At 50.7% G+C, this 25433-nt stretch overlaps 1 protein-coding gene across 1 annotated transcript in view; it reads right to left on the bottom strand.

Annotated features, from left to right (window-relative positions):
• The window catches only part of LRRC56 (leucine rich repeat containing 56), a 407692-nt gene that overhangs the window by 344276 nt on the left and 37983 nt on the right, over positions 1–25433 (bottom strand). Inside the window, exons 2-3 of the mRNA XM_030201285.1 lie at positions 18727–18793; positions 1844–1947 (exon numbers count right to left, since the gene is read on the bottom strand). Coding sequence (XP_030057145.1) covers positions 1844–1895 — 52 coding nt within the window. The 5' untranslated portion in view covers positions 1896–1947; positions 18727–18793. The remainder of the gene's footprint in view (positions 1–1843; positions 1948–18726; positions 18794–25433) is intronic.

Here is a 25433-nt window from a genome sequence, read left to right as displayed (position 1 = left end):
TTCTGGGGAGGATGGATCCCCAGTGCCCCCAGGCACAGTAAGGGTCTCCCCAGTCATCCACGCTGAAGAGGAAGAAAAGCGCTCTGAATTAGATGCGATCTGCGCTGCCGCAGGCAATGGTTCCGAAACCACCAACAGCTCACTGCCAGGAGCCGCGTCGGGAGAAGACGACAAAATGGCACGCAGTCCGACGCCATCAGTGTGGGGTGCGGCTTCAGCCGCCAAAGTTTTAGAGCAGCCTGCTAAGCAAAGACTCGCTGCGGATCTCTTTTTACCGCAATGGGAGCAGCATTTAACTGCCTCAGCTGCCATGCCGACGCGCTCCTCGAGGGAAAGAAAATAAAAGAGCTCACTCTCCCAGCGCAGCCAAACAGGACAGCGAGCCTCCCAGACCAAAATCACTGACAGATCAGATGACAAATCACCAGTGAGTCTGTGTTCCTGCTCCCTCTAGCTAAACACTGCTTAACCTTTTTTTTTTTTTTTTTTAAACAGCTAAGGCTCCAGCACAAGCTCTGAAGCTGTTTCTCTCTCTTTTTTTGTTTTTAATGGTGAGGAAGGATACAGTAATCAGGCCAGGCAGGGAGGCAAAAGGGGACACGGGGTAAGGGAGGGACCCCAAAGAAGTATGCCCCCAATGATGGCACAAGAGCCAGTCACAAAGGGAACACGAGGTGAGGCAGGGACCCCAAAGAAGTATGCCCCCAAGGATGGCACAAGAGCCAGCCGCCCCCACTCTCAACTAGCTAGCCAAAACTAGCCCAGGAGTCCCAAAGCAGAAGAATCGAGGAGCTGGAAAGGAGATGTCCACCACCTGCTGGAGATAGAGATATACTAGCCTACAGAGAGGCTGGTTGTCCAATACCACTCACTTAAGTTAGTAATCTCTATCTCCACCTGCTGGTAGATGGATACAACCCACCAGTTGATGGATTCATCTGCTGCCTACGCTAAGGAACTGAGTCTACAAAACACAATGGACTAGATTCTGTAAATGGCACCTAAATTTGGACATTGAAAAAAATGTGCACCAAGCACTATTCTATAAACAACACTCCAACTTGGGCACCATTCATATAATAGCATGTAGCAACATGATACATATATCAAAATTATTGCCAATTAATTCTGATTGTTAGCACTCAATTATTGGCGCTAATTGGCTCGTTGCTCAATGAAATTGAGCTCGTATATTGGGACTGCGCCCAAATTTGCACACAATTTTTAGCATCATATATAGAATCTGGCAGATTGTGCTTCATGCCACACACTATGATGACAGAAGTCAGGAATGTCAGGAAGTATTTCTTCACGGAGAGAGTGGTGGATGCTTGGAATGCCTTCCCGCGGGAGGTGGTGGAGATGAAAACGGTAACGGAATTCAAACATGCGTGGGATAAACAAAGGAATCCTGTTCAGAAGGAATGGATCCTCAGGAGCTTAACCGAGACTGGATAGCAGAGCCGGTAGTGAGAGGCGGGGCTGAAGGTTGGGAGGCGAGGATAGTGCTGGGCAGACTTATACGGTCTGTGCCAGAGCCGGTGGTGGGAGGCGGGGATAGTGCTGTGCAGACTTATACGGTCTGTGCCAGAGCTGGTGGTTGGGAGGCGGGGCTGGTGGTTGGGAGGCAGGGATAGTGCTGGGCAGACTTATACGGTCTGTGCCCTGAAGAGCATAGGTACAAATCAAAGTAGGGTATACACAAAAAGTAGCACACATGAGTTGTCTTGTTGGGCAGACTAGATGGACTGTGCAGGTCTTTTTCTGCCGTCATCTACTATGTTACTATGTTACTTCATATAAAGGAAGGGGTTGTATCCTCCATACACTGATGGAAACATACCTGTAGGCCAGTTCCTTCTCACATTCCCAGCCCTTGGTGGGTTCATAACCATGCAGCTCTTAAATGTTCAGAAGGGGTGCCTCAGCTTCTCTGTTCAGATATGCCTGTGAGATGGAAAAGGGTGAAATTGAGGCATAGGTGAGGCTTGTTGCACAAGATCTACCACCTAACCTGATACTTGTCATAGCTACTCAGTCTAAGACCTATTAGAGTTACCTGAGAAGGCTAATTACACCCCCTCCCAAGATGGATGGCTTATCCTGCATATATATTACTATTGGCCACAACCTTGCTGTATAATGAAGGTGGCGTGTTGGACCCTGTGAAATAAAGCATTGACTAAACCATTTCAGTAAAGAGAAGGTCTAAGTGGATATTTTGCCAGATAAAAGTGACTAACCACGGGAACTTCAGTTAATCGGTTACTCACTCTCTCTTGATTTGTTTTATGTCTGCTTGCAACTGTCATATAGTATCCAGCTCATAATCGAAAGTGATTGCCGGCCATTTCCCGACACAAATCGGGAGATGGCCGGCGATCTCGGAAAAGCGGAGAAATCGGTATAATCAAAAGCTGCTTTTTTTGACAGCTTCGCCGCTTTCCCGTCGCCTCGCCGGCAAAAGTTCAAAGGGGCGTGTTGGCGGCAAAGCAAAGGCGGGACATGAGTGGGTATGGGTGTGGCTACCAGATAGCCAGCTTTCGCCGATAATGGAAAAAAACGGCATTAAGCAGTATTTCGCCGGGTTTACTTGGTCCTTTTATTTTCACAAACAAGCCTCAAAAAGGTGCCCCAACTCACCAGATGACCACTGGAGGGAATGGGGGATGACCTCCAGTTGTCACCAACCCCCTCCCATACTAAAAAAATAAAAATAAAAACCTTTTTTGCCAGCCTATATGCCAGCCTCAAATGCCGTACCCACCTCCATCACAGCAGAATGTGTTCTATCCTTTGACAGCCTTTCCCTGGTTGTGATTTGGCTCTCGGGTTAGTGTGACACCTTTTCTGTTAGGTGCACTGCAGAGTCACATCAGCAGTGCATTGTAGTGGGTGTAGGGTAGTGGGCACTACTCCCATGGTGCTTTTCCCCCTGCTAACTGGGTCAGAGTGTGCCCTGTTGTGTTTCCGGTAGTCCATGAGGTAGTGGCCATTTTTGTAAGCCAGTTTTAGATCCCTTTCATGTGTTACCCACGTTAGAGAACTTAGTTCTTACCTTGAATGTGGCTGAAAGAGGGCATTGTACACCATTCTACCAGCTCTGACCTATCAGTACCAGGGAGACACTTTGCCAGTGGGGCACAACCTCTGATCTGCAGTTAACTGTGAGTAAACGTGCTTATTCAAATAAAGGACTTTTTCAAAGAGATTAGTCTTCAGGTGTCAACTGCTGTGCCAAAGTTATACAGCAGCAACAAGTCCTAGAGGCCTGCGTGTATGCAGGTCCCTGGAGCACTTTTAGTGGGTACCGCAGTGCACTTAAGGCAGGCGGACCCAGGCCCATCCCCCCCCCTACCTGTAACACTTGTGCTGGTAATGGTAGCCCTCCAAAACCCACTGTACCCACAGTAGTTGCCCCCCTTCACCCCTAAGAGCTACGGTAGTGTTGTACATTTGTGGGTAGTGGGTTTTGGGGGGGGGGGGGGGTTGGTGGGGCTCAGCACCCAAAGTAAGGGAGCTATGCATGTGGGAGCTGTTTCTGAAGTCCACCGCACTGACCCCTAGGGTGCCCAGTTGATGTCCTGGCAAGTGAGGGGGACCAGTGCACTACAAATGCTGGCTCCTCCCACGACCAAATGCCTTGGATGTCGCCGGGTTGGAGATGGCCGGCATTTTTTTCCATTATCGCTGAAAAACAAAACCGGCCATCTCAAACCCGGCGACATCCAAGGCATTTAGCCGGGCTAAACCGTGTTATCGAACAAAAAGATGGCCAGCCATTTTTTCCGATAATACGGTTCCGGCCAGTTGTAGCGCCGCCGCCAACATAGATCGCCGGCGATCTATTTGGCCGGCGACGTTCAATTATGCCCCTCCACGTACACCGTTCTGAAGGCCCCTGACATAGGGTAGTATATCAAAATCTTAATAAACTTGAAATCTGAAACGTGCAGCCAATATTCAAAAAATAACTGGTTATTTATTGACTGCACAAATTGCCACAATTTAAGACTCATTTGCAAATAGTTTAGAGCTTCTGGTCACTCTCCAATGAAATAACAGCATGCCAGGCTTGAAAAAAGCCAATTTCTCTGCTTGTCCTTCAACACCAAGTAATCGTGTTTTTTGCAGGGAATTCTCATGAGAAACAGATTGTGGTAGAACATTGCCTCACAAGTAAACACAGTTCTCCACTACAATAGGGAGGTGGAGGACATTTTAAAAAATGGTGAATCCTGCTCAAGGATGCAAAAAAAAAAAAAAGGCTGCCAATAAGCAACTCCCAGCAGGCCAACACCAGGTACTGAATGCCATAGAAATGAGGAGGCTGCGTATGCCTTGTAGCGCTATAGAAATGCTAAATAGTAGTAGTAGTAGTAGACAGTGGAAGAAGCAGCCATCACAGGAGTAGCAAGTCATGACAGCAGCCATGACAGCTGTCAAGGAGTCCAGTAAGTACTTAAGAGTCAGTCATATTCTTCTTATTCTGCTCACCATGGCAGTAAGGCCAGCTACTATGAAGTGCCTACCTACTGAACAGATATCACTATCCACCCTCTACTACAGCTATGTTTGTATAGATGTAACAATAAACCCTTGATAGGGATGTATGTACTGACATGTAATGAGTAATCATAGTGCTGTATAACAGAGATACATAATATCCTTAGCTATTTGTGGGATAGTTACTCAGATCTCAGATGCCAATGCAAGCAAATGTTCTATGCCTTCATTAAATTCCACATTCAAAAAGTGCTTGTACCAGGGATATAAGCATCAGCATTTAACAGTGTATGGACACTCATGGTCAGCTCATCATTGGCATATACCACACCCTGTGTATGTGGAATATCCACATAAATAACATAGATGAACTTATCTGATGACACAGATGACAGCATGAATTAACACCTCTAAGGCGGCAAAACAGATACTCAGTACCCTTTGCAATGCATACATATGTGTAAAGTGGATTTTACGAGGTTTGGGCAGGGAGGAAGGATATGTGCCACTTTGTGTTGCGACACTTTTGGGCTCATTTTCAAAGCACTTAGCCTCCCAAAGTTCCATAGAAACCTATGGAACTTAGCCTCCCAAAGTGCTTTGAAAATATGCCTCTGAATCATCCATGTCATGCATAGCTAGGAACAGCACTACACCATGTAGTTTCCAGTGGCTACAAGGAACATATTGTGAGCACTTCCCACATATTGTGGGCACAACTCCACACCAAGTTCTCTAGGCAATACTTGATTACTTGGCAATTTAACAGCAGCAAACCAGTCAGATAAGTTCCTGTATTTTATTGCAAGCACTCTCCTCCCTGGGCTATATGCCTCCCCGGGCTTGGTACCTAGCCCCAGCATGTTTACGGTTTCCACTTTACAACAGAAAAGAAAAACAAACTTAGCCTCACAGTCCAAGTCCTTTAACCCCGGGCAAAAAGTTCCAACACTTTGCCCAGCCAAAAAAAAAAAAAGTTCCCAAAGTTCATTCAGCAAAAAATCCCCAGAGTTCTTTCACCAAAAAGTTCTCTCAAAGTTCATTCACAAAAATCCCCAGAGTTCTTTCACAAAAAAGTTCCCTCAAAGTTCATTCAGCAAAAATGTTCCGCTTCGCGCAACCCACTCAAACCAAGCAAACTCTCCCCTCAGAGCAACCTGAGGAAAGGGACCCCCCTCCCATTCATATCAGCCAATAACTCCTGGTATCCTACCCAAGGGTCACGCTTGAGCTCAAGGCCAGGTGGAAGCTACCTCTCCAGGGAACCTGCTCAGATACTCTTCTGGTCCTTCCTCTCAATATATTGCATTAAGTGGTTGCATTAAGGCTTCCTTAAGAAGCCTTCACTTGACCCTATTTGTCCCTCTAATTACCGACCAAGCTCCCTCCTCCCTTTTCTCTCCAAATTACTTGAGCGTGCTGTTCACCACCGCTGCCTTGATTATTTTCTCCTCACATGCTCTTCTTGACCCACTACAATCTGGTTTTCGCCCTCTCCACTCAACCGAAACTGCGCTTACTAAAGTCTCCAATGACCTATTACTGGCTAAATCCAGAGGTCTCTATTCCATCCTCATTCTTCTTGATCTTTCCGCTGCTTTTGACACAGTCGATCACAGCATACTCCTCGATACCCTGTCCTCACTTGGATTCCAGGGCTCTGTCCTTTCCTGGTTCTCTTCCTACCTCTCCCTCCGCACCTTCAGTGTTCACTCTGGTGGATCCTCTTCTACTTCTATCCCTATGCCTGTCGGCGTACCTCAGGGTTCTGTTCTTGGTCCCCTACTCTTTTCTATCTACACTTCTTCCCTTGGTTCATTAATCTCATCCCATGGCTTTTCCTACCATCTCTATGCTGATGACTCCCAAATCTACCTTTCTACCCCTGATATCTCACCTTGCATCCAAACCAAAGTTTCAGCGTGCTTGTCTGACATTGCTGTCTGGATGTCTCAACGCCACCTGAAATTAAACATGATCAAAACCGAGCTTCTCATTTTTCCCCCCAAACCCACTTCCCCACTCCCCCAGTTTTCTATTTCTGTTGATGGCTCTCTCATTCTCCCTGTCTCCTCAGCTCGAAACCTTGGGGTCATCTTTGACTCTTTTCTCTCCTTCTCTGCTCATATCCAGCAGACCGCCAAGACCTGTCGTTTCTTTCTTTACAACATCCGTAAAATTCGCCCCTTTCTTTCTCAGCACTCTACCAAAACCCTCATCCACACCCTTGTCACCTCTCGTTTAGACTACTGCAATCTGCTTCTTGCTGGCCTCCCACTTAGTCACCTCTCTCCTCTCCAATCAGTTCAAAACTCTGCTGCCCGTCTCGTCTTCTGCCAGAGTCGCTTTACTCATATTACCCCTCTCCTCAAGTCACTTTACTGGCTCCCTATCCGTTTTCGCATCCTGTTCAAACTTCTTCTACTAACCTATAAATGTACTCACTCTGCTGCTCCCCAGTATCTCTCCACACTCGTCCTTCCCTACACCCCTTCCCATGCACTCCGCTCCATGGATAAATCCTTCTTATCTGTTCCCTTCTCCACTACTGCCAACTCCAGACTTCGCGCCTTCTGTCTCGCTGCACCCTATGCCTGGAATAAACTTCCTGAGCCCCTACGTCTTGCCCCATCCTTGGCCACCTTTAAATCTAGACTGAAAGCCCACCTATTTAACATTGCTTTTGACTCTTAACCACTCGCCTCCACCTACCCTCCTCTCCTCCTTCCTGTACACATTAATTGAATTGCTTTTTTTTTTTTTTTTTTGGTCTATTAGATTGTAAGCTCTTTGAGCAGGGACTGTCTTTCTTCTATGTTTGTGCAGCGCTGCGTACGCCTTGCAGCGCTATAGAAATGCAAAATAGTAGTAGTAGTAGTAGTTATATACCTCTATCATGTCTCCCCTCAGCCGTCTCTTCTCCAAGCTGAAAAGCCCTAGCCTCCTTAATCTTTCTTCATAGGGAAGTCGTCCCATCCCCGTTATCATTTTAGTCGCCCTTCGCTGCACCTTTTCCAATTCCACTATATCTTTCTTGAGATGCGGCGACCAGAATTGAACACAATACTCAAGGTGCGGTCGCACCATGGAGCGATACAACGGCATTATAGCATCCTCACACCTGTTTTCCATACCTTTCCTAATAATACCCAACATTCTATTCGCTTTCCAAGCCGCAGCAGCACACTGAGCAGAAGGTTTCAGTGTATTATCGACGACGACACCCAGAGATCCCTTTCTTGGTCCGTAACTCCTAACGTGGAACCTTGCATGACGTAGCTATAATTCGGGTTCTTTTTTCCCACATGCATCACCTTGCACTTGCTCACATTAAACGTCATCTGCCATTTAGCCGCCCAGTCTCCCAGTCTCGTAAGGTCCTTCTGTAATTTTTTTTTCACAATCCTGTCGCGAGTTGACGACTTTGAATAACTTTGTGTCATCAGCAAATTTAATTACCTCGCTAGTTACTCCCATCTCTAAATCACTTATAAATATATTAAAAAGCAGCGGTCCTAGCACAGACCCCTGAGGAACCCCACTAACTACCCTCCTCCATTGTGAATACTGCCCATTTAACCCCACTCTCTGTTTCCTATCCTTCAACCAGTTTTTAATCCACAATAGGACGTTTCCTCCTATCCCATGACCTTCCAATTTCCTCTGTAGCCTTTCATGAGGTACCTTGTCAAACGCCTTTTGAAAATCCAGATACACAATATCAACCGGCTCCCCTTTGTCCACATACTTGTTTACTCCTGCAAAGAATTTAAATAAATTGGTCAGGCAAGATTTCCCCACACAAAAGCCGTGCTTGACTCAGTCTCAGTAATCCATGTCCTCGGAGGTGCTCTGTAATTTTGTTTTTAATAGTAGCCTCTACCATTTTCCCCAGCACCGACGTCAGACTCACCGGTCTATAATTTCCTGGATCTCCCCTGGAACCTTTTTTAAAAATGGGCGTTACATTGGCTAACCTCCAATCTTCCGGTACCACGCTCGATTTTAAGGATAAATTGCATATCACTAGCAGTAGCTCCGCAAGCTCATTTTTCAGTTCTATCAGTACTCTAGGATGAATACCATCCGGTCCAGGAGATTTGCTACTCTTCAGTTTGCTGAATTGCCCCATTACATCCTCCAGGTTTACCGTGAAGTCAGTAAGTTTCTCCGATTCGTCCGCTTGAAATATCATTTCCGACACCGGTATCCCACCCAAATCTTCCTCAGTGAAGACCGAAGCAAAGAATTCATTCAATCTCTTCGCTACGTCTTTATCTTCCTTGATCGCCCCTTTTACCCCTCCATCATCCAGCGGCCCAACCGATTCTTTTGCCGGCTTCCTGCTTTTAATATGCCGAAAATTTTTTTTATTATGCTTTTTTGCCTCTAATGCTATCTTTTTTTCGTAATCCCTCTTGGCCTTCTTTATCTGCGCCTTGCATTTGCTTTGACACTCCTTATGCTGCTTCTTGCTGCAGAGAAAGCCAGAGCGCCCCTCACCACTGCCTGCGAGCCGGAGGGGATTTTTGTTTTTAAACAGTGCCGAAGCCTACGAAGCAAAAATGGCAGCTGCCAGCAAACAAACCGCCACAGAGCCCGCCAAAAACACCGAGGTTCCCCACCAACCAGCACGGACAAGTTTCTCAGACCGGCACATACACAAGCCCAGAACGTCAACCAATCACGTGGGTCTCTAACATCACTGCAAGTACCGAGTGCACATCTCCGGGGAAAGGCGAAGGACCACCTGCAAAATGGCGGCTGCCGGAGAGCAAACAGCTCTGAGGCCCGTCAAAACCATGAGCGGTCCCCATTGCCAAACAGGAAAGTATCCAGAGAGGAAAGCAGCAAGCGGCACAGTGCCCAAGAGCACTGTTGCTGGAACCAGAACTGGAGGACAGCAAGCAGCAAACACCCAGATATCAGAACAGGTGAAAATTGCCCCTTCCCAGTGGAATATGCTCCCTGGCCAGACTCGGACGCTGTGCGAAGACCGCAAACACTTTGGTAAAAGCGAATGCTACATACCTGTAGAAGGTATTCTCCGAGGACAGCAGGCTGATTGTTCTCACTGATGGGTGACGTCCACGGCAGCCCCTCCAATCGGAAACTTCTCTAGCAAAGTCCTTTGCTAGTCCTCGCGCGCCCGCGCGCACCACGCATGCGCGGCCGTCTTCCCGCCCGAAACCGGCTCGAGCCGGCCAGTCCAGTATGTAGCAAGACAATACACTTCAAGGGAAGACACAACTCCAAAGGGGAGGCGGGCGGGTTTGTGAGAACAATCAGCCTGCTGTCCTCGGAGAATACCTTCTACAGGTATGTAGCATTCGCTTTCTCCGAGGACAAGCAGGCTGCTTGTTCTCACTGATGGGGTATCCCTAGCCCCCAGGCTCACTCAAAACAACAACCATGGTCAATTGGGCCTCGCAACGGCGAGGACATAACTGAGATTGACCTAAAAAATTTACCAACTAACTGAGAGTGCAGCCTGGAACAGAACAAACAGGGCCCTCGGGGGGTGGAGTTGGATCCTAAAGCCCAAACAGATTCTGAAGAACTGACTGCCCGAACCGACTGTCGCGTCGGGTATCCTGCTGCAGGCAGTAATGAGATGTGAATGTGTGGACAGATGACCACGTCGCAGCTTTGCAAATTTCTTCAATGGAGGCCGACTTCAAGTGGGCTACCGACGCAGCCATGGCTCTAACATTATGAGCCGTGACATGACCCTCAAGAGCCAGCCCCGCCTGGGCGTAAGTGAAGGAAATGCAATCTGCTAGCCAATTGGATATGGTGCGTTTCCCTACAGCCACGCCCCTCCTATTGGGATCAAAAGAAACAAACAATTGGGCGGACTGTCTGTGGGGCTGTGTCCGCTCCAGGTAGAAGGCCAATGCTCTCTTGCAGTCCAATGTGTGCAGCTGACGTTCAGCAGGGCAGGAATGAGGACGGGGAAAGAATGTTGGCAAGACAATTGACTGGTTCAGATGGAACTCCGACACAACCTTTGGCAAGAACTTAGGGTGAGTGCGGAGGACTACTCTGTTATGATGAAATTTGGTGTAAGGGGCCTGGGCTACCAGGGCCTGAAGCTCACTGACTCTACGAGCTGAAGTAACTGCCACCAAGAAAATGACCTTCCAGGTCAAGTACTTCAGATGGCAGGAATTCAGTGGCTCAAAAGGAGGTTTCATCAGCTGGGTGAGAACGACATTGAGATCCCATGACACTGTAGGAGGCTTGACAGGGGGCTTTGACAAAAGCAAACCTCTCATGAAGCGAACAACTAAAGGCTGTCCTGAGATCGGCTTACCTTCCACATGGTAATGGTATGCACTGATCGCGCTAAGGTGAACTCTTACAGAGTTGGTCTTAAGACCAGACTCAGACAAGTGCAGAAGGTATTCAAGCAGGGTCTGTGTAGGACAAGAGCGAGGAGCTAGGGCCTTGCTGTCACACCAGACGGCAAACCTCCTCCACAGAAAGAAGTAACTCCTCTTAGTGGAATCTTTCCTGGAAGCAAGCAAGACGCGGGAGACACCCTCTGACAGACCCAAAGAGGCAAAGTCTACGCTCTCAACATCCAGGCCGTGAGAGCCAGGGACCGGAGGCTGGGATGCAGAAGAGCCCCTTCGTCCTGCGTGATGAGGGTCGGAAAACACTCCAATCTCCACGGTTCTTCGGAGGATAACTCCAGAAGAAGAGGGAACCAGATCTGACGCGGCCAAAAAGGAGCAATCAGAATCATGGTGCCTCGGTCTTGCTTGAGTTTCAACAAAGTCTTCCCCACCAGAGGAATGGGAGGATAAGCATACAGCAGGCCCTCCCCCCAATCCAGGAAGAAGGCATCCGATGCCAGTCTGCCGTGGGCCTGAAGCCTGGAACAGAACTGAGGGACTTTGTGGTTCACTCGAGATGCGAAGAGATCCACCAAGGGGGTGCCCCACGCTTGGAAGATCTGGCGCACCACTCTGGAGTTGAGCGACCACTCGTGAGATTGCATAATCCGGCTCAGTCTGTCGGCCAGACTGTTGTTTACGCCTGCCAGATATGTGGCTTGGAGCACCATGCCGAGACGGCGAGCCCAGAGCCACATGCTGACGGCTTCCTGACACAGGGGGCGAGATCCGGTGCCCCCCTGGTTGTCTGTCTGAATTTGGATAATTTGATGGGACAGCCGATCTCTGAAAGCCTTCAGAGCGTTCCAGATCGCTCGCAACTCCAGGAGATTGATCTGTAGACCGCGCTCCTGGAGGGACCAGCTTCCTTGGGTGTGAAGCCCATCGACATGAGCTCCCCATCCCAGGAGAGACGCATCCGTTGTCAGCACTTTTTGTGGCTGAGGAATTTGGAAAGGACGTCCCAGAGTCAAATTGGACCAGATTGTCCACCAATACAGGGATTCGAGAAAACTCGTGGACAGGTGGATCACGTCTTCTAGACCCCCAGCAGCCTGATACCACTGGGAGGCTAGGGTCCATTGAGCAGATCTCATGTGAAGACGGGCCATGGGAGTCACATGAACTGTGGAGGCCATGTGGCCCAGCAATCTCAACATCTGCCGAGCTGTGATCTGCTGGGACGCTCGCACCCGCGAGACGAGGGACAACAAGTTGTTGGCCCTCGTCTCTGGGAGATAGGCGCGAGCCGTCCGAGAATCCAGCAGAGCTCCTATGAATTCGAGTTTCTGCACTGGGAGAAGATGGGACTTTGGATAATTTATCACAAACCCCAGTAGCTCCAGGAGGCGAATAGTCATCTGCATGGACTGCAGGGCTCCTGCCTCGGATGTGTTCTTCACCAGCCAATCGTCGAGATATGGGAACACGTGCACCCCCAGCCTGCGAAGTGCCGCTGCTACCATAGCTAGGCACTTTGTGAACACCCTGGGCTCAGAGGCGAGCCCAAAGGGTAGCACACAGTACTGGAAGTGGCGTGTGCCCAACTGAAATCGCAGATACTGTCTGTGAGCTGGCAGTATCGGGATGTGTGTGTAGGCATCCTTCAAGTCCAGAGAGCATAGCCAATCGTTTTGCTGAATCATGGGGAGAAGGGTGCCCAGGGAAAGCATCCTGAACTTTTCTTTTACGAGATATTTGTTCAGGGCCCTTAGGTCTAGGATGGGACGCATCCCCCCTGTTTTCTTTTCCACAAGGAAGTACCTGGAATAGAATCCCAGCCCTTCTTGCCCGGATGGCATGGGCTCGACCGCATTGGCGCTGAGAAGGGCGGAGAGTTCCTCTGCAAGTACCTGCTTGTGCTGGAAGCTGTAAGACTGAGCTCCCGGTGGACAATTTGGAGGTTTTGAGGCCAAATTGAGGGTGTATCCTTGCCGGACTATTTGGAGAACCCACTGGTCGGAGGTTATTAGAGGCCACCTTTGGTGAAAAGCTTTCAACCTCCCCCCGACTGGTAGGTCGCCCGGCACTGACACTTGGATGTCGGCTATGCTCTGCTGGAGCCAGTCAAAAGCTCGCCCCTTGCTTTTGCTGGGGAGCCGAGGGGCCTGGCTGAGGCGCACGCTGCTGACGAGAGCGAGCGCGCTGGGGCTTAGCCTGGGCCGCAGGCTGTCGAGGAGGATTGTACCTACGCTTACCAGAAGAGTAGGGAACAGTCTTCCTTCCCCCGAAAAATCTTCTACCTGTAGAGGTAGATGCTGAAGGCTGCCGGCGGGAGAACTTGTCGAATGCGGTGCCCGCTGGTGGAGAGACTCTACCACCTTTCTCTCCAAAAATGTTGTCTGCACGGCAAGGCAAGTCCGCAATCCGCTGCGCATCACCACACCTTGAGCAGCGGCCCTGGACGCAACATCAAAGGTGTCATACACCCCTCTGGCCAGGAATTTTCTGCATGCCTTCAGCTGCCTGACCACCTCCTGAAAAGGCTTGGCTTGCTCAGGGGGAAGAGCATCAACCAAGCCCGCCAACTGCCGCACATTGTTCCGCATGTGTATGCTCGTGTAGAGCTGGTAAGACTGGATTTTGGCCACGAGCATAGAGGAATGGTAGGCCTTCCTCCCAAAGGAGTCTAAGGTTCTAGAGTCCTTGCCCGGGGGCGCCGAAGCATGCTCCCTAGAACTCTTAGCCTTCTTTAGGGCCAGATCCACAACTCCAGAATCATGAGGCAACTGGGTGCGCATCAGATCTGGGTCCCCATGGATCCGGTACTGGGACTCGATCTTCTTGGGGATGTGGGGATTAGTTAGAGGTTTTGTCCAGTTCGCAAGCAATGTCTTTTTTAGGACATGGTGCAAGGGAACAGTGGACGCTTCCTTAGGTGGAGAAGGATAGTCCAGGAGCTCAAACATTTCAGCCCTGGGCTCGTCCTCCACAACCACCGGGAAGGGGATGGCCGTAGACATCTCCCGGACAAAGGAAGCGAAAGACAGACTCTCAGGAGGAGAAAGCTGTCTTTCAGGAGAGGGAGTGGGATCAGAAGGAAGACCCTCAGACTCCTCGTCAGAGAAATATCTGGGGTCTTCTTCTTCCTCCCACGAGGCCTCACCCTCGGTGTCAGACACAAGTTCACGAACCTGTGTCTGCAACCTCGCCCGGCTCGACTAGTGGAGCCACGTCCACGATGGGGGCATCGAGAGGTAGACTCCCTGGCCCGCATCGGCGAAGCTTCCTCCGCCGACGTAGTCGGGGAGCCCTCCTGGGAGGTGGCCGCAGTCAGTACCGCACGCGGTACCGACGTCGGGGACCTCACCACGGGCGATGGGCCAGCCGGCGCCACGCTCGACGGTACCGGAGGCGCAAGCACCGCCGGTACCGGAGGGGTAGGGCGCAACAGCTCTCCCAGAATCTCTGGGAGAACGGCCCGGAGGCTCTCGTTCAGAGCGGCTGCAGAGAAAGGCAAAGAGGTCGATGCAGGCGTCGACGTCAGAACCTGTTCCGGGCGAGGAGGCTGTTCCGAGCTGTCCAGAGTGGAGCGCATCGACACCTCTTGAACAGAGGGTGAGCGGTCCTCTCGGTGCCGATGCCTGCTGGGTGCCGAATCCCTCGGCGACCCAGAGCTCTCGGTGCCGACGCGGGGAGGCGACCGGTGTCGATGCTTCTTCGATTTCTTCCGAAGCATGTCACCGGAGCTCCCCGGCACCGACGAGGACGTAGAATCCAGCCGTCGCTTCCTCGGGGCCGAGGCCGAAGGAGGTCGGTCTCGGGGGGGCTGTACCGCAGGAGCCCTCAGGGTAGGAGGAGACCCACCCGAAGGCTCACCGCCACCTGCAGGGGAATGGACAGCCCTCACCTGCACTCCTGACGATGCACCACCGTCCGACGACATCAGCAGACGAGGTCCCGGTACCACCGACGTCGATGCAGCTATCCGATGTCTCGGCGCCGATGCAGAGGCCCGATGCCTCGATGCACTCGATGCAGGGGCGGCCGAGGAAGATGGTCTGGACGCTGACGACGTTGATGCACTCGAAGATCCCGGTGCCGATGCCGACGAAGAGCCCGAGAACAACACGTTCCACTGGGCTAGTCTCGCTACCTGAGTCCGCCTTTGAAGCAGGGAACACAGACTGCAGTTCTGAGGGCGGTGCTCGGCCCCCAGACACTGAAGACACGACGAGTGTCGATCAGTGAGCGAGATAACCCGGGCGCACTGGGTGCACTTCTTGAAGCCGCTGGAAGGCTTCGATGTCATGGGCGGAAAAATCGCGCCGGCGAAATCAAAGTCCGAAATGACGGAAAAAGAGCACCAAAAAATTTGTAAGGGAGAAAATCTCGACCGAGGCCGAAAAGAGGCCTACCCCGACGACGAAAGAAAACTTATCGGGGCAAAAAGCTGGAAGTACGGGGAGGATTAACACGAAACCCCGGGGGGGGGGGGGTTTCCGGAGCACTTCCGAAGAAAAAACACGTCAAAATAAATTTGGACGCGCGAGGTCGACTTTCCGGGGCTCGACACGGCGAAAACACGACCGTACCGAGTGTGGACAAAAGAAGACTGGCCGGCTCGAGCCGGTTTCGGGCGGGAAGACGGCCGCGCATGCGCGGTGCGCGCAAGGACTAGCAAAGGACTTTGCTAGAGAAGTTTCCGATTGGAGGGGCTGCCGTGGACGTCACCCATCAGTGAGAACAAGCAGCCTGCTTGTCCTCGGAGAATAATAAATAACATTCACCACATCTATTAAGATAGAACAGCTCTCAAAGCAGTGCAAAATAATCTCCACTCCTGCAGTGTTCAGCATGAGGCCCAGGAGTGTTAATTCCACCCCCCACCCCCCGGAGTCAGGAGTTCTAGGCAGATGATCTAGAATGCCAATATGCCATATGGTCGGGAGACAGGGAAGGGGGAGGGGAGGGGCCTGGCACCACCAGGTGTGCCCTGTACTAGTCAAGCACAGCCACGACCCCCATGCTCAACTACACCTGAGGGAACAAGCAAGGAACAATTCTCATTCCAGAGAGCTGCACAGGATATGTGTTATATCATAGTCATTACAAGATATGGATGTTCCTGTTTGGTCTGAAATACTCACATAGTGAACCAGGCAGTTAACTAGTATTATTTGCTCAGTTAGCTAAGTGAGCAGTAGGACTGAATATCGACAGTGCCCACATAACTTATAAGTCCTCTTTAATGCCCCAGCATGTTGCTAAATATTGGCAGACGGCCAGCTGACCATCATTTAACCGAACATAAACCCAGCTTAAATCATTCTACATAATAATTTGCACCTCCGCCTGGATGGCTGGATTCATAACACACTTCCTATTGGTCCGCCCTGGCGATGATGTCAGAGGGCGGATCAGTGAGAGGGAAGGGAAGCCAGCACCAGCCAGCGGAGATGAGTAGAGAATCGCCCCCTCCCTCCCCCATCCTCCCTCCGAGTTGTAGGCCCCCCTCTCTTTCGAGTTCCAGCCCCCTCCCCTCCAAGTTCCATGCCCCATCTCTCCCTCTCCTCCCCTCCGAGTTACAGGCCCCCCACCCCTTGCAGTTGCAGGACGCCCCCTCCCCTTCGTGTTGCAGGACGCCACCCTCCCCTTCCAGTTGCAGGACGCCCCCCCCTCCGAGTTCCACGGCCCCGCTCCTCCCTCCCTCTCTCTCTCTCTCTCCTCCGACTGCAAGCACAACCTGTCCTCCGGCAGCCCCTCACCTTGCTGCGTGCCGGCTGTAATTTAAAAATTCTTACCTCGGCGTCCGGCATCTGCAGTGAAGGCGAGCTGAGCTTCAGACTGCCTTCCCATGTGTCTCAGCTCTGCCTCTGGTTCCGCCCTTCCGGAAACAGGAAACGAGGGCGGGACCAGAGGCAGAGCTGAAACACATGGGAAGGCAGTCTGAAGCGCCGCTCGCCTTCACTGCAGACACCGAACCCCGAGGTAAGAAATTTTAAATTACAGCCAGCACGCAGGAAGGCGAGGGGCTGCCAGAGGACAGGTCGTGCTTGCAGTCGGAGGGGAGAGAAAGAGAGAGAAGGAGGCGCGCGGGTCTGGAACTCGGAGGAGAGGGGGGGAGTGGAACTCGGAGGGGAGGGGAGGGTCATCCTGGAACTGAAAGGGGAGGGGCGTCCTGGAACTGGAAGGGGAGGGGTCCTGGAAATGAAAGGGGAGGGAGTACTGGAACTGGAAGGGGAGGGGTGCCTGGAACTCCTCGGAGAGAGAGAGGGATGGAGGGAGGGAGGGAGAGGGGCGTGGAACCTTGCTAGTGCCCGTTTCATTTCTTTCGAGAACGGGCCTCTTTTACTAGTTTTTTTATTATCAGGGTCTTTTTTTTTCTATTTTATCTCCCCCTCACTAACCTGTTTCTCACTTACTCTCTCATCAGCTCCTCTACAGGAGACAGAGCCTAAGCTTAGTTGAGATCGGGAGGCGGGGCTGGTGGTTGGGAGGCGGGGATAGTGCTGGGCAGACTTATATGGTCTGTGCCAGAGCCGGTGGTGGGAGGTGGGACTGGTGGTTGGGAGGCAGGGACAGTGCTGGGCAGACTTATACGGTCTGTGCCAGAGCCGGTGGTGGGAGGCGGGGCTGGTGGTTGGGAGGCGGGGATAGTGCGGGGCAGACTTATACGATCTGTGCCAGAGCCGGTGGTTGGGAGGTGGGGCTGGTGGTTGGGAGGCAGGGATAGTGCCCTGAAGAGCACAGGTACAAATCAAAGTAGGGTATACACAAAAAGTAGCACATATGAGTTGTCTTGTTGGGCAGACTGGAAGGACCATGCAGGTCTTTTTCTGTAGTCATCTACTATGTTACTATCCCATGTGCCTTCCTTCATTACCCCTCTTCAGCAGATGGGGCTTCAGCCACCAATCACATCTGCAACTTCCAAGGTATACATATGTGCTTATGTGTGTCTGTGTATTGCCCAAATACAAACACGTCAACAAATGCATATGTTCAGACATACAAAACAGAGAATGACACGGGGACAAAGTTTGTCCCCATCACCATGGATTTGCCCCATCGCCACAGGCCCTGCCGCCGTCCCCGCCCCGTCCCTGCAGGACGTATCTCCGTCCCATCCCCGCTCCGTTTCCATGAGCTCTGTCCTCACCTGCAGAAGCCTCAAACAATTATGATTTTACATTTAAATTTTTTATTAAAGTATAAAAAGGAACAATATGCTGTGCAACTATTGTGTCGAAATTACAAACAGAAAACAATAACAGCGAGCAGCTATAATAACCCTCCTCACCACCACCCTCTCTACCCGTACAACCCCAACAATAGCTGATTTCTACTACCCCAAGGAATCCTAATCCACCCTGTTAAAATGTCCAGGGGTGAAAAATACAACCAATTCTGCATGCCCTAGAGGGAAGAAATATGCCCTATGAAGCACTGTTATGATTTTTTAATCTGTGGATGAATAAGAAATCATCAACAATCTCAGGATTCAGTCTAGCTGTCCTGCAATAGAAGATGTCTTCTTAGAAGATGTGCTGGTAGAAGGATGTACAGGATCCCCCATGCAAATTTTGCTAGTTGTGCCTAGCATATTTGCTTGTTTTTCCAAAAAATCAAAATATCATTGTCTGCATCACTCAAACATAACAGCCCAGTTCATTAACAGGCTTCAAAGTAGAAAATGACACAGGGACAAAGTTTGTTCCAGTCCTCGTGGGCTCTGTCCCCATCCCCATCCCCATGGTTACTGCGGGTCCCTGTCCCCGTGTCATTATCTAGTACAAAACTTTGATCAATATGTACTTTTGCTTGTTTTGAAACATGCTTAAAAATATCAAGATTAAAGTGAAAATGTGTTAAATACCTTCAGGATGTTTTCCTCGGAGCAGACTGGACATCTGGAAACCCCACATGTTGTGTCAGGGACAGGCCTATAAAACACATGAAAGAAAATAACTAGGATTTATTTTGCCTGTCTCAATGTTTACCTCACTTGTTACATTTTATGCTTATATTTAGTCCTTTTACTACACTATTAATACAATTTATGTCAAGATACATACAGTATTGTTGTAGACCACCTTGGGTGAATCTCTTCATAAAGGCAGTTAAAAATAAAGAGGTAAGAAAGTACTTGCAGAGAACTTGAGAAATTGCAACCCAACTGCAAGTCAAAACAAGTTGAAAAGTAAAGCAAAGTCACTTATCTATAACAAGAATTCTCCAAAGACAACAGGGTAAGTCAGATAAAGTGAGTGACATCTGACAATATGGATAAGGCTCTCAAAGCTCAAAACAACCTGGAAGGTTTTACTGGAAAATTATAAGAAGTCATTACCTCACCAGACCACTCAGTCTAACGCAGAGCTTAGGAAACTCCTCCTTGGGAAGACAAGTTGGTACAAGGGTCTGATTTATCTTACTTTCAATAGAGAGCCTATGTTACTGATAAGCAATGCTGCTTTCTCCATCAACAAGCAGAATGAATCATTAAGTTTTTAGACCCTCAGTGAAGTCCATACGGTAATACTGATGAAGAAGTTGACTATTAATTGAAAAGTCAATTTAGAACTCCCTGAGCAAATAAGGGAAAATTAGGTTCTTACCGTGATAATTTTCTTTCCTTTAGTCATAGCAGATGCAGCCATTACAGATGGGTTGTGTCCATCAACCAGCAGAGGGAGATAGAGAGCACACTTTTTTCAGTGCCTCATACCAGCTTGCTCCACTGCCTCTCTTCAGTATTTGAAGCTTCCAAAGCAGTATGGCAAACCGCAATGGGAATAACATGAGCTTTCCTCACAGCGAACGATGGCCCTACAACAAAGGGCATTAACTCAGAATGGAGGGACTGAAACATCCTCCCGGAGGGCATAAACTCATCCTCCACTGAGACATAACTGGAGGGAATAAACTCATCCTCCCGGAGGGAATAAACTCATCCTCCAAAACATGAACTGGAGGGAATTAAGTCATCCTCCTTTAATTGAACAAGAATCCTGAAGACTGTTTTCCGACTTTCTCCCAAGGACGGAATCTCCAGGAAACATGAACAGAACCTGAAATAGATTTACAGCAGATAGCATCAGACAGGGAGGGATCATGGCTGCATCTGCTATGACTAAAGGAAAGAAAATTATCACGGTAAGAACCTAATTTTCCCTTCCTTGTCATCAAGCAGATGCAGCCATTACAGATGGGATGTATCAAAGCAATCCCTAGATAGGGTGGGAACAAGCCACACCACGCGCCAGCACTTGCGCTCCAAAATGTGCGTCCCTCCTGGCAGCCACATCCAGCCTGTAATGTCGGGCAAAAGAGAGCTTAGAAGCCCATGTTGCTGCACTACAAATCTCTTGAAGAGAGAGAGCTCCAGTTTCAGCCCAAGAAGAGGAAATTCCTCTAGTGGAATGCGCCAAAGGCATCAGGCGGAGGCCGGCCGGCAAACAAATAAGCTGAAAAGATAGGTTCTTTAAGCCAGCGGGCAATAGTGGCTTTAGACGCTGGAGACTCTCTGCGAGGACCTGATAGCAAAACAAACAGATGATCAGAGGTCCTGAAAGAGTTAGTAACTCGCAGATACTGCAGCAGAGTCCTGCGCACGTCCAACAGGTGCAATTGCCCAAAAGATTCTGGAAACTCCTCCTCAACAAAGGAGGGCAAGAAAATAGGTTGGTTTAGGTGAAACGCTAAAACCACCTTAGCCAAGAAGGAAGGCACGGTCCGAACCGTGACCCCGGACTCTGAAAACTGCAGAAAAGGGTCTCTCCAGGACAGCGCCTGGAGCTCTGACACCCGTCTCGCCGAAGTAATGGCCACTAACAAGACGGCCTTCAGTGTCAAATCTTTCTCTGAAGCACGCCGAAGCGGTTCAAAGGAAGCACCCTGAAGGGCCTTCAGCACTAGCCCCAGGTTCCAAGCTGGACAAGGTGCACGCACGGGAGGACGGAGCTGAAGCACCCCTCTAAGAAACCGTGCCACATCCGGATGAGCAGCTAAAGAAACGCCTTCAACCTTGCCACGCAGGGAATTATAGGCCAAACCTTTTTGTACACCATCCTGCAAAAAGTCCAGAATCGGTGAGACAGGAGCCCGCAGGGGTGTGATCTCTCTGGAAGCACACCAGACTTCAAACTGGCGCCAAATCCTGGCATAAGCCACGGAAGTGGAACGCTTGCGGGCTTGCAGGAGAGTGGTAATTACTTTATTGGAATAGCCTCTGCCTCTCAATTGCGCCCTCTCAATCGCCAGGCCATAAGACCAAATCGGCCGGCGTCCTCCATGGTCACCGGACCCAGTGACAACAGGTTGGGAACCAAAGGTAACTGAAGGGGATCCTCCACGAGCATCTGTCAGAGGTCCGCATACCAAGGCCTCCTGGGCCAATCCGGGGTGACAAGAACCACTTCTCCTGGATGCAGCCGAATTCGCAGGAGCACTTGCCCTATCAAGGGCCACGGAGGGAACACATACAGTAGACCCGGAGGCCAGGGTTGAGCCAAGGCATCCAACCCCGCCGAGCGAGGATCTCTCCGTCTGCTGAAGAAGCACGGGACTTTGGCATTGGTGCTTGTCGCCATGAGATCGATCACGGGCTTCCCCACTTGGCACATATCTGCAGAAACACTTCGTCTGCAAGTTCCCACTCCGCTGGATCGATCTGATGCCTGCTTAATCGGCTTGCATGTTGCTCTGACCTGCAATGTGAGCTGCCGACAGAAACTGTAGATGCAGCTCGGCCCAGTGGCAAATTTGTTCGGCCTGCGCGGCTAGAGCTCGGCACTGAGTGCCGCCTTGTCGATTTATGTAGGCCACTGTTATCGTGTTGTCCGACATCACTCTGACAGCCAATCCTTCCAGGGTCACTTGAATGGCCAGAAGCGCCTGAAACACCGCTTTCAACTCTAGGCGGTTGATGGACCATTCCGACTCCTCGGGTGTCCATAGACCCTGGGCATGCTTCCCCTTGCAATGTGCGCCCCAGCCTTTCAGACTGGCATCTGTCACCACTAGGCACCAATCGAGGAGCACCAGCGGCATTCCTCGCTGCAGCATGCTGTCTGAGAGCCACCACTCCATGCTGAGTCGGGCCGCAGGGAGCCAAGAGAGTAAGCATTGGTAATCCTGAGATACTGGAGACCATCTTTGGAGTAGAGTATACTGAAGAGGTCTCAGGTGCGCTCTCGCCCAGGGCACCAGTTCCATGGTGGAAGTCATCGATCCAAGCAGCTGGACAATGTCCCAAGCTCGCGGGCGGGGCATCCTCAGGAGCAGACGGACCTGATTCTGAAGCTTGCACCGCCTTTGCTCGGGTAGGAATACATACCCCGAGGCTGTGTCGAACCTGGCCCCCAAATATTCTACAGACTGCGAGGGGGTCAGGTGACTTTTGGCCAAATTGATGACCCAGCCCAGAGATTGAAGTACTGAGACCACTCTGGCTGTTACATGCTGACTCTCTGCAGCAGAGTTTGCTCGAATGAGCCAGTCGTCCAGGTACGGGTGAACCCGAATACCCTCTCACCTCAGAAAGGCAGCTACTACCACCATAACCTTTGAAAAGGTGTGGGGAGCTGTGGCGAGGCCAAAAGGCAAGGCCCGGAACTGGAAATGCTTTCCCATCACCGCAAACCTCAGAAACTTCTGGTGCGGGGGCCAAATTGGAATGTGCAAATAAGCTTCTTTCAGGTCCAGAGACGTGAGAAACTCTCCTGGCTGTACCGCCTCAATGACGGAGGGCAGGGTTTCCATGTGAAAATGCCGCACTCTCAGGGACTTGTTTAATTCTTTTAAGTCCAGAATAGGGCGAAAAGACCCTCCTTTTCACTGCACCACAAAGTAGATGGAGTAGAGGCCGCAGCCGTGTTCGGCGGGAGGTACCGGGGACACGGCCCCTATCTGAATCAGACCTTGTAAAGTCTCCTCTACCGCCACCTGTTTGGCGGCAGAACCACATCGGGACTCCACAAACACGTCTCTTACAGGGGCATCAAATTCTATTCTGTAACCGTCTCTGATCAGGTCCAAGACCCACTGATCTGAGGAAATGTTGGCCCACTCCTCGGCAAAGAGGGAAAGACGTCCTCCGATGACAGGACTCGAGGAGAGGGCCGGCGCACCATCATTGAGAGGGTCGCCCCTGAACTCCAGGCCTTGAGCCAGTGGCTGTGGAACGTTTGTCCAAACGAAAGGAGTTCCTCTGCTGAAAACGGGCACGAGACGTGAACCCAGCAGAACACCCTGGGCGGTACCTTCGAGCTTCACGGAAGCGAGGTCTGTAAGAGGAGTGGACCGCCGCACCCTTCGAGGAAGGCCGAGGCCTATCTTCGGGCAAGCGCTGGGGTTTAGCCTCACCCAGGCCCTTCACAATTTTCTCCAACTCCTCACCAAACAGGGAAGGCCTTGAAAGGGCAACTTCACCAACCTTTGCTTAGAGACCATGTCCACCGCCCAATGCCGTAGCCAAAGAAGACGGCGAGCAGCCACTGCTACTGCCATGTGTTTAGCCGAAGCTCTGACAATATCATAAAGGGCGTCAGCAAGAAAGGACAAGGCCGACTCCATCCGCGGAGCCACATCTGAAAAGGGCTCCGCTCCATCACCGGGCTGTTCCACTGCCTGTTGCAACCAAGCCAGGCAGCCTGTAGCAGCATAACAACTGCATGCAGATGCCCGAATAGTGAGACCTGCAATTTCAAATGACCGTTTAATTGCTGATTCCAGTCTACGGTCTTGAATATCCTTCAGGGCAACACCTCCTTCAACAGGGAGGGTAGTTCTCTTTGTCACAGCTGTGACCAGGGCATCCACTTTAGGCATAGCAAATCGAGCCATATGCTCATCACTCAGAGGGTATAATTGCCCCATAGCCCTGGAAACTTTCAAAGGTCCCTCGGGGTCAGCCCATTGAGCCGAAATAAGCTCTTGGATGGAGTCATGCAAAGGAAAGGCTCGAGCAGGCTTTTTGGTACTAGCTATCCTAGGATTCACAGAGGAGGCTGTGCCACTGGCAGGGTCCTCAATAGAGAGAGTCTGCAGGGCATCAGAAATAAGCGCTGGCAGCTCATCACGGTGGAAAATCCTCACCGCGGAGGGATCGTCCACATCCTGAGTCACTTCTGCACCAGACTCTGGCTCCTCAGACCATGAAGGCCTGCCAGAGTCCTCCGAATCCTCGCAGCCCGACCACTGGGGGGAAAAATGGAGGTGCAGCACTCTCTGAAGGGGAATGAGCCCTTCTGCGCTTCATATTCTGCCAATTATCAGGGAATAACGCCTCAGAGGGCATACCCAGGCTAGAATCCACCGGGGGGGGCATTAGAAGAGGCCCATGCCGGGCTTTGTGGGAGAGCTCTTTTAAGCATGTATGCTTTATGCATTAATAAGACAAAGTCAGGGGAGAAAAACTCACCCTGGGCACCCGGATTTCTGCCGGGGCTAGTAGCTCCCATATCAGCCTCACTCCGAGGCCTCCCCCCGGGCTCAGGACTCTCCGTCTCAGCGGAGGTCGCGCCATGTAGTAAATTCAAAATGGCACCCGCTGCCAGCTCAGAGCGCGAAGAATCATCGCTCGCCATGCTCGGGCCGGCTCTAACGTCTGTACAGCACGATTTACAGAGCCCCGCTGCTGATCTGCGCTTGCCACACTTGGAACAGCGCTTTACTGTCTCCGCAGACATCGCCGAAAACGGCAGTAAAATTCAAAATGGCGGTTCGCGCCAAAATCGCCCTGATCGCGGGCCCACCCCGGAAGAGTCAGAAAACACTCTTACCTCACTGGACAGAGTATCACAGCTCCGGTCCCACAGAAAAAGGCAAGGAAAAACCTCTGTTCCTTTTTTTTTTTTTTTACGCTGTGAGGAAAGCAGAGGTAAATAGAACTCCGGAGGCTCAGGTGAGTGGGAAAGGCAGGGAAAGGGCGAACCTATGTGCCTGCATCCACTGTTGGTGGGGAAAGACAGGGAAAGCTAAGCAATGTGTCCACATCCACGGAGGTATGGGTAAGGCAGGGAAAGGGCGAACCTATGTGCCTTTAAAGTGAAGCTGCTATAGCCTCCAACACCCCTGCTAACAACTGGCAAAAGCACAGGAGCAACCTCCAGGCAGATTTTAGATGGAGCTCGAAGAAGCTGCAGCCACTCTGCTAGGGGAGATAGAGAATACTGAAGAGAGGCAGTGGAGCAAGCTGGTATGAGGCACTGAAAAAAGTGTGCTCTCTATCTCCCTCTGCTGGTTGATGGACACAACCCATCTGTAATGGCTGCATCTGCTTGATGACAAGGAAACTATCCTTTCAAGACATAAGGGAAAATAATTCTAACTACAGGTATCACAATGCTAAGTTCCATATTAGGAGTCGCCACCAGGATAAGGATCTTCCAGTCATTATGAACATAAAAATTACCATACTGGCACAGACCGAAGGTCTATCAACCATGGTATCCTGTTTCTAACAGTGGCCAATCCAAGTAACAAGTACCTGGCAAGATCCCAAAAGAGTAAAACAGATGTTATGCTCCTTAACCCAGAAATAAGCAGAGGATTTTCCCAAGTCCATTTTAATAATGGCTT

Source organism: Microcaecilia unicolor, chromosome 4 (assembly GCF_901765095.1).
Source record: "Microcaecilia unicolor chromosome 4, aMicUni1.1, whole genome shotgun sequence".
NCBI classification, from domain to species: Eukaryota; Metazoa; Chordata; class Amphibia; order Gymnophiona; family Siphonopidae; genus Microcaecilia; species Microcaecilia unicolor.
Note: the sequence above shows the minus strand (reverse complement) of the source record. Positions and strands in the feature narration are given on the sequence as shown.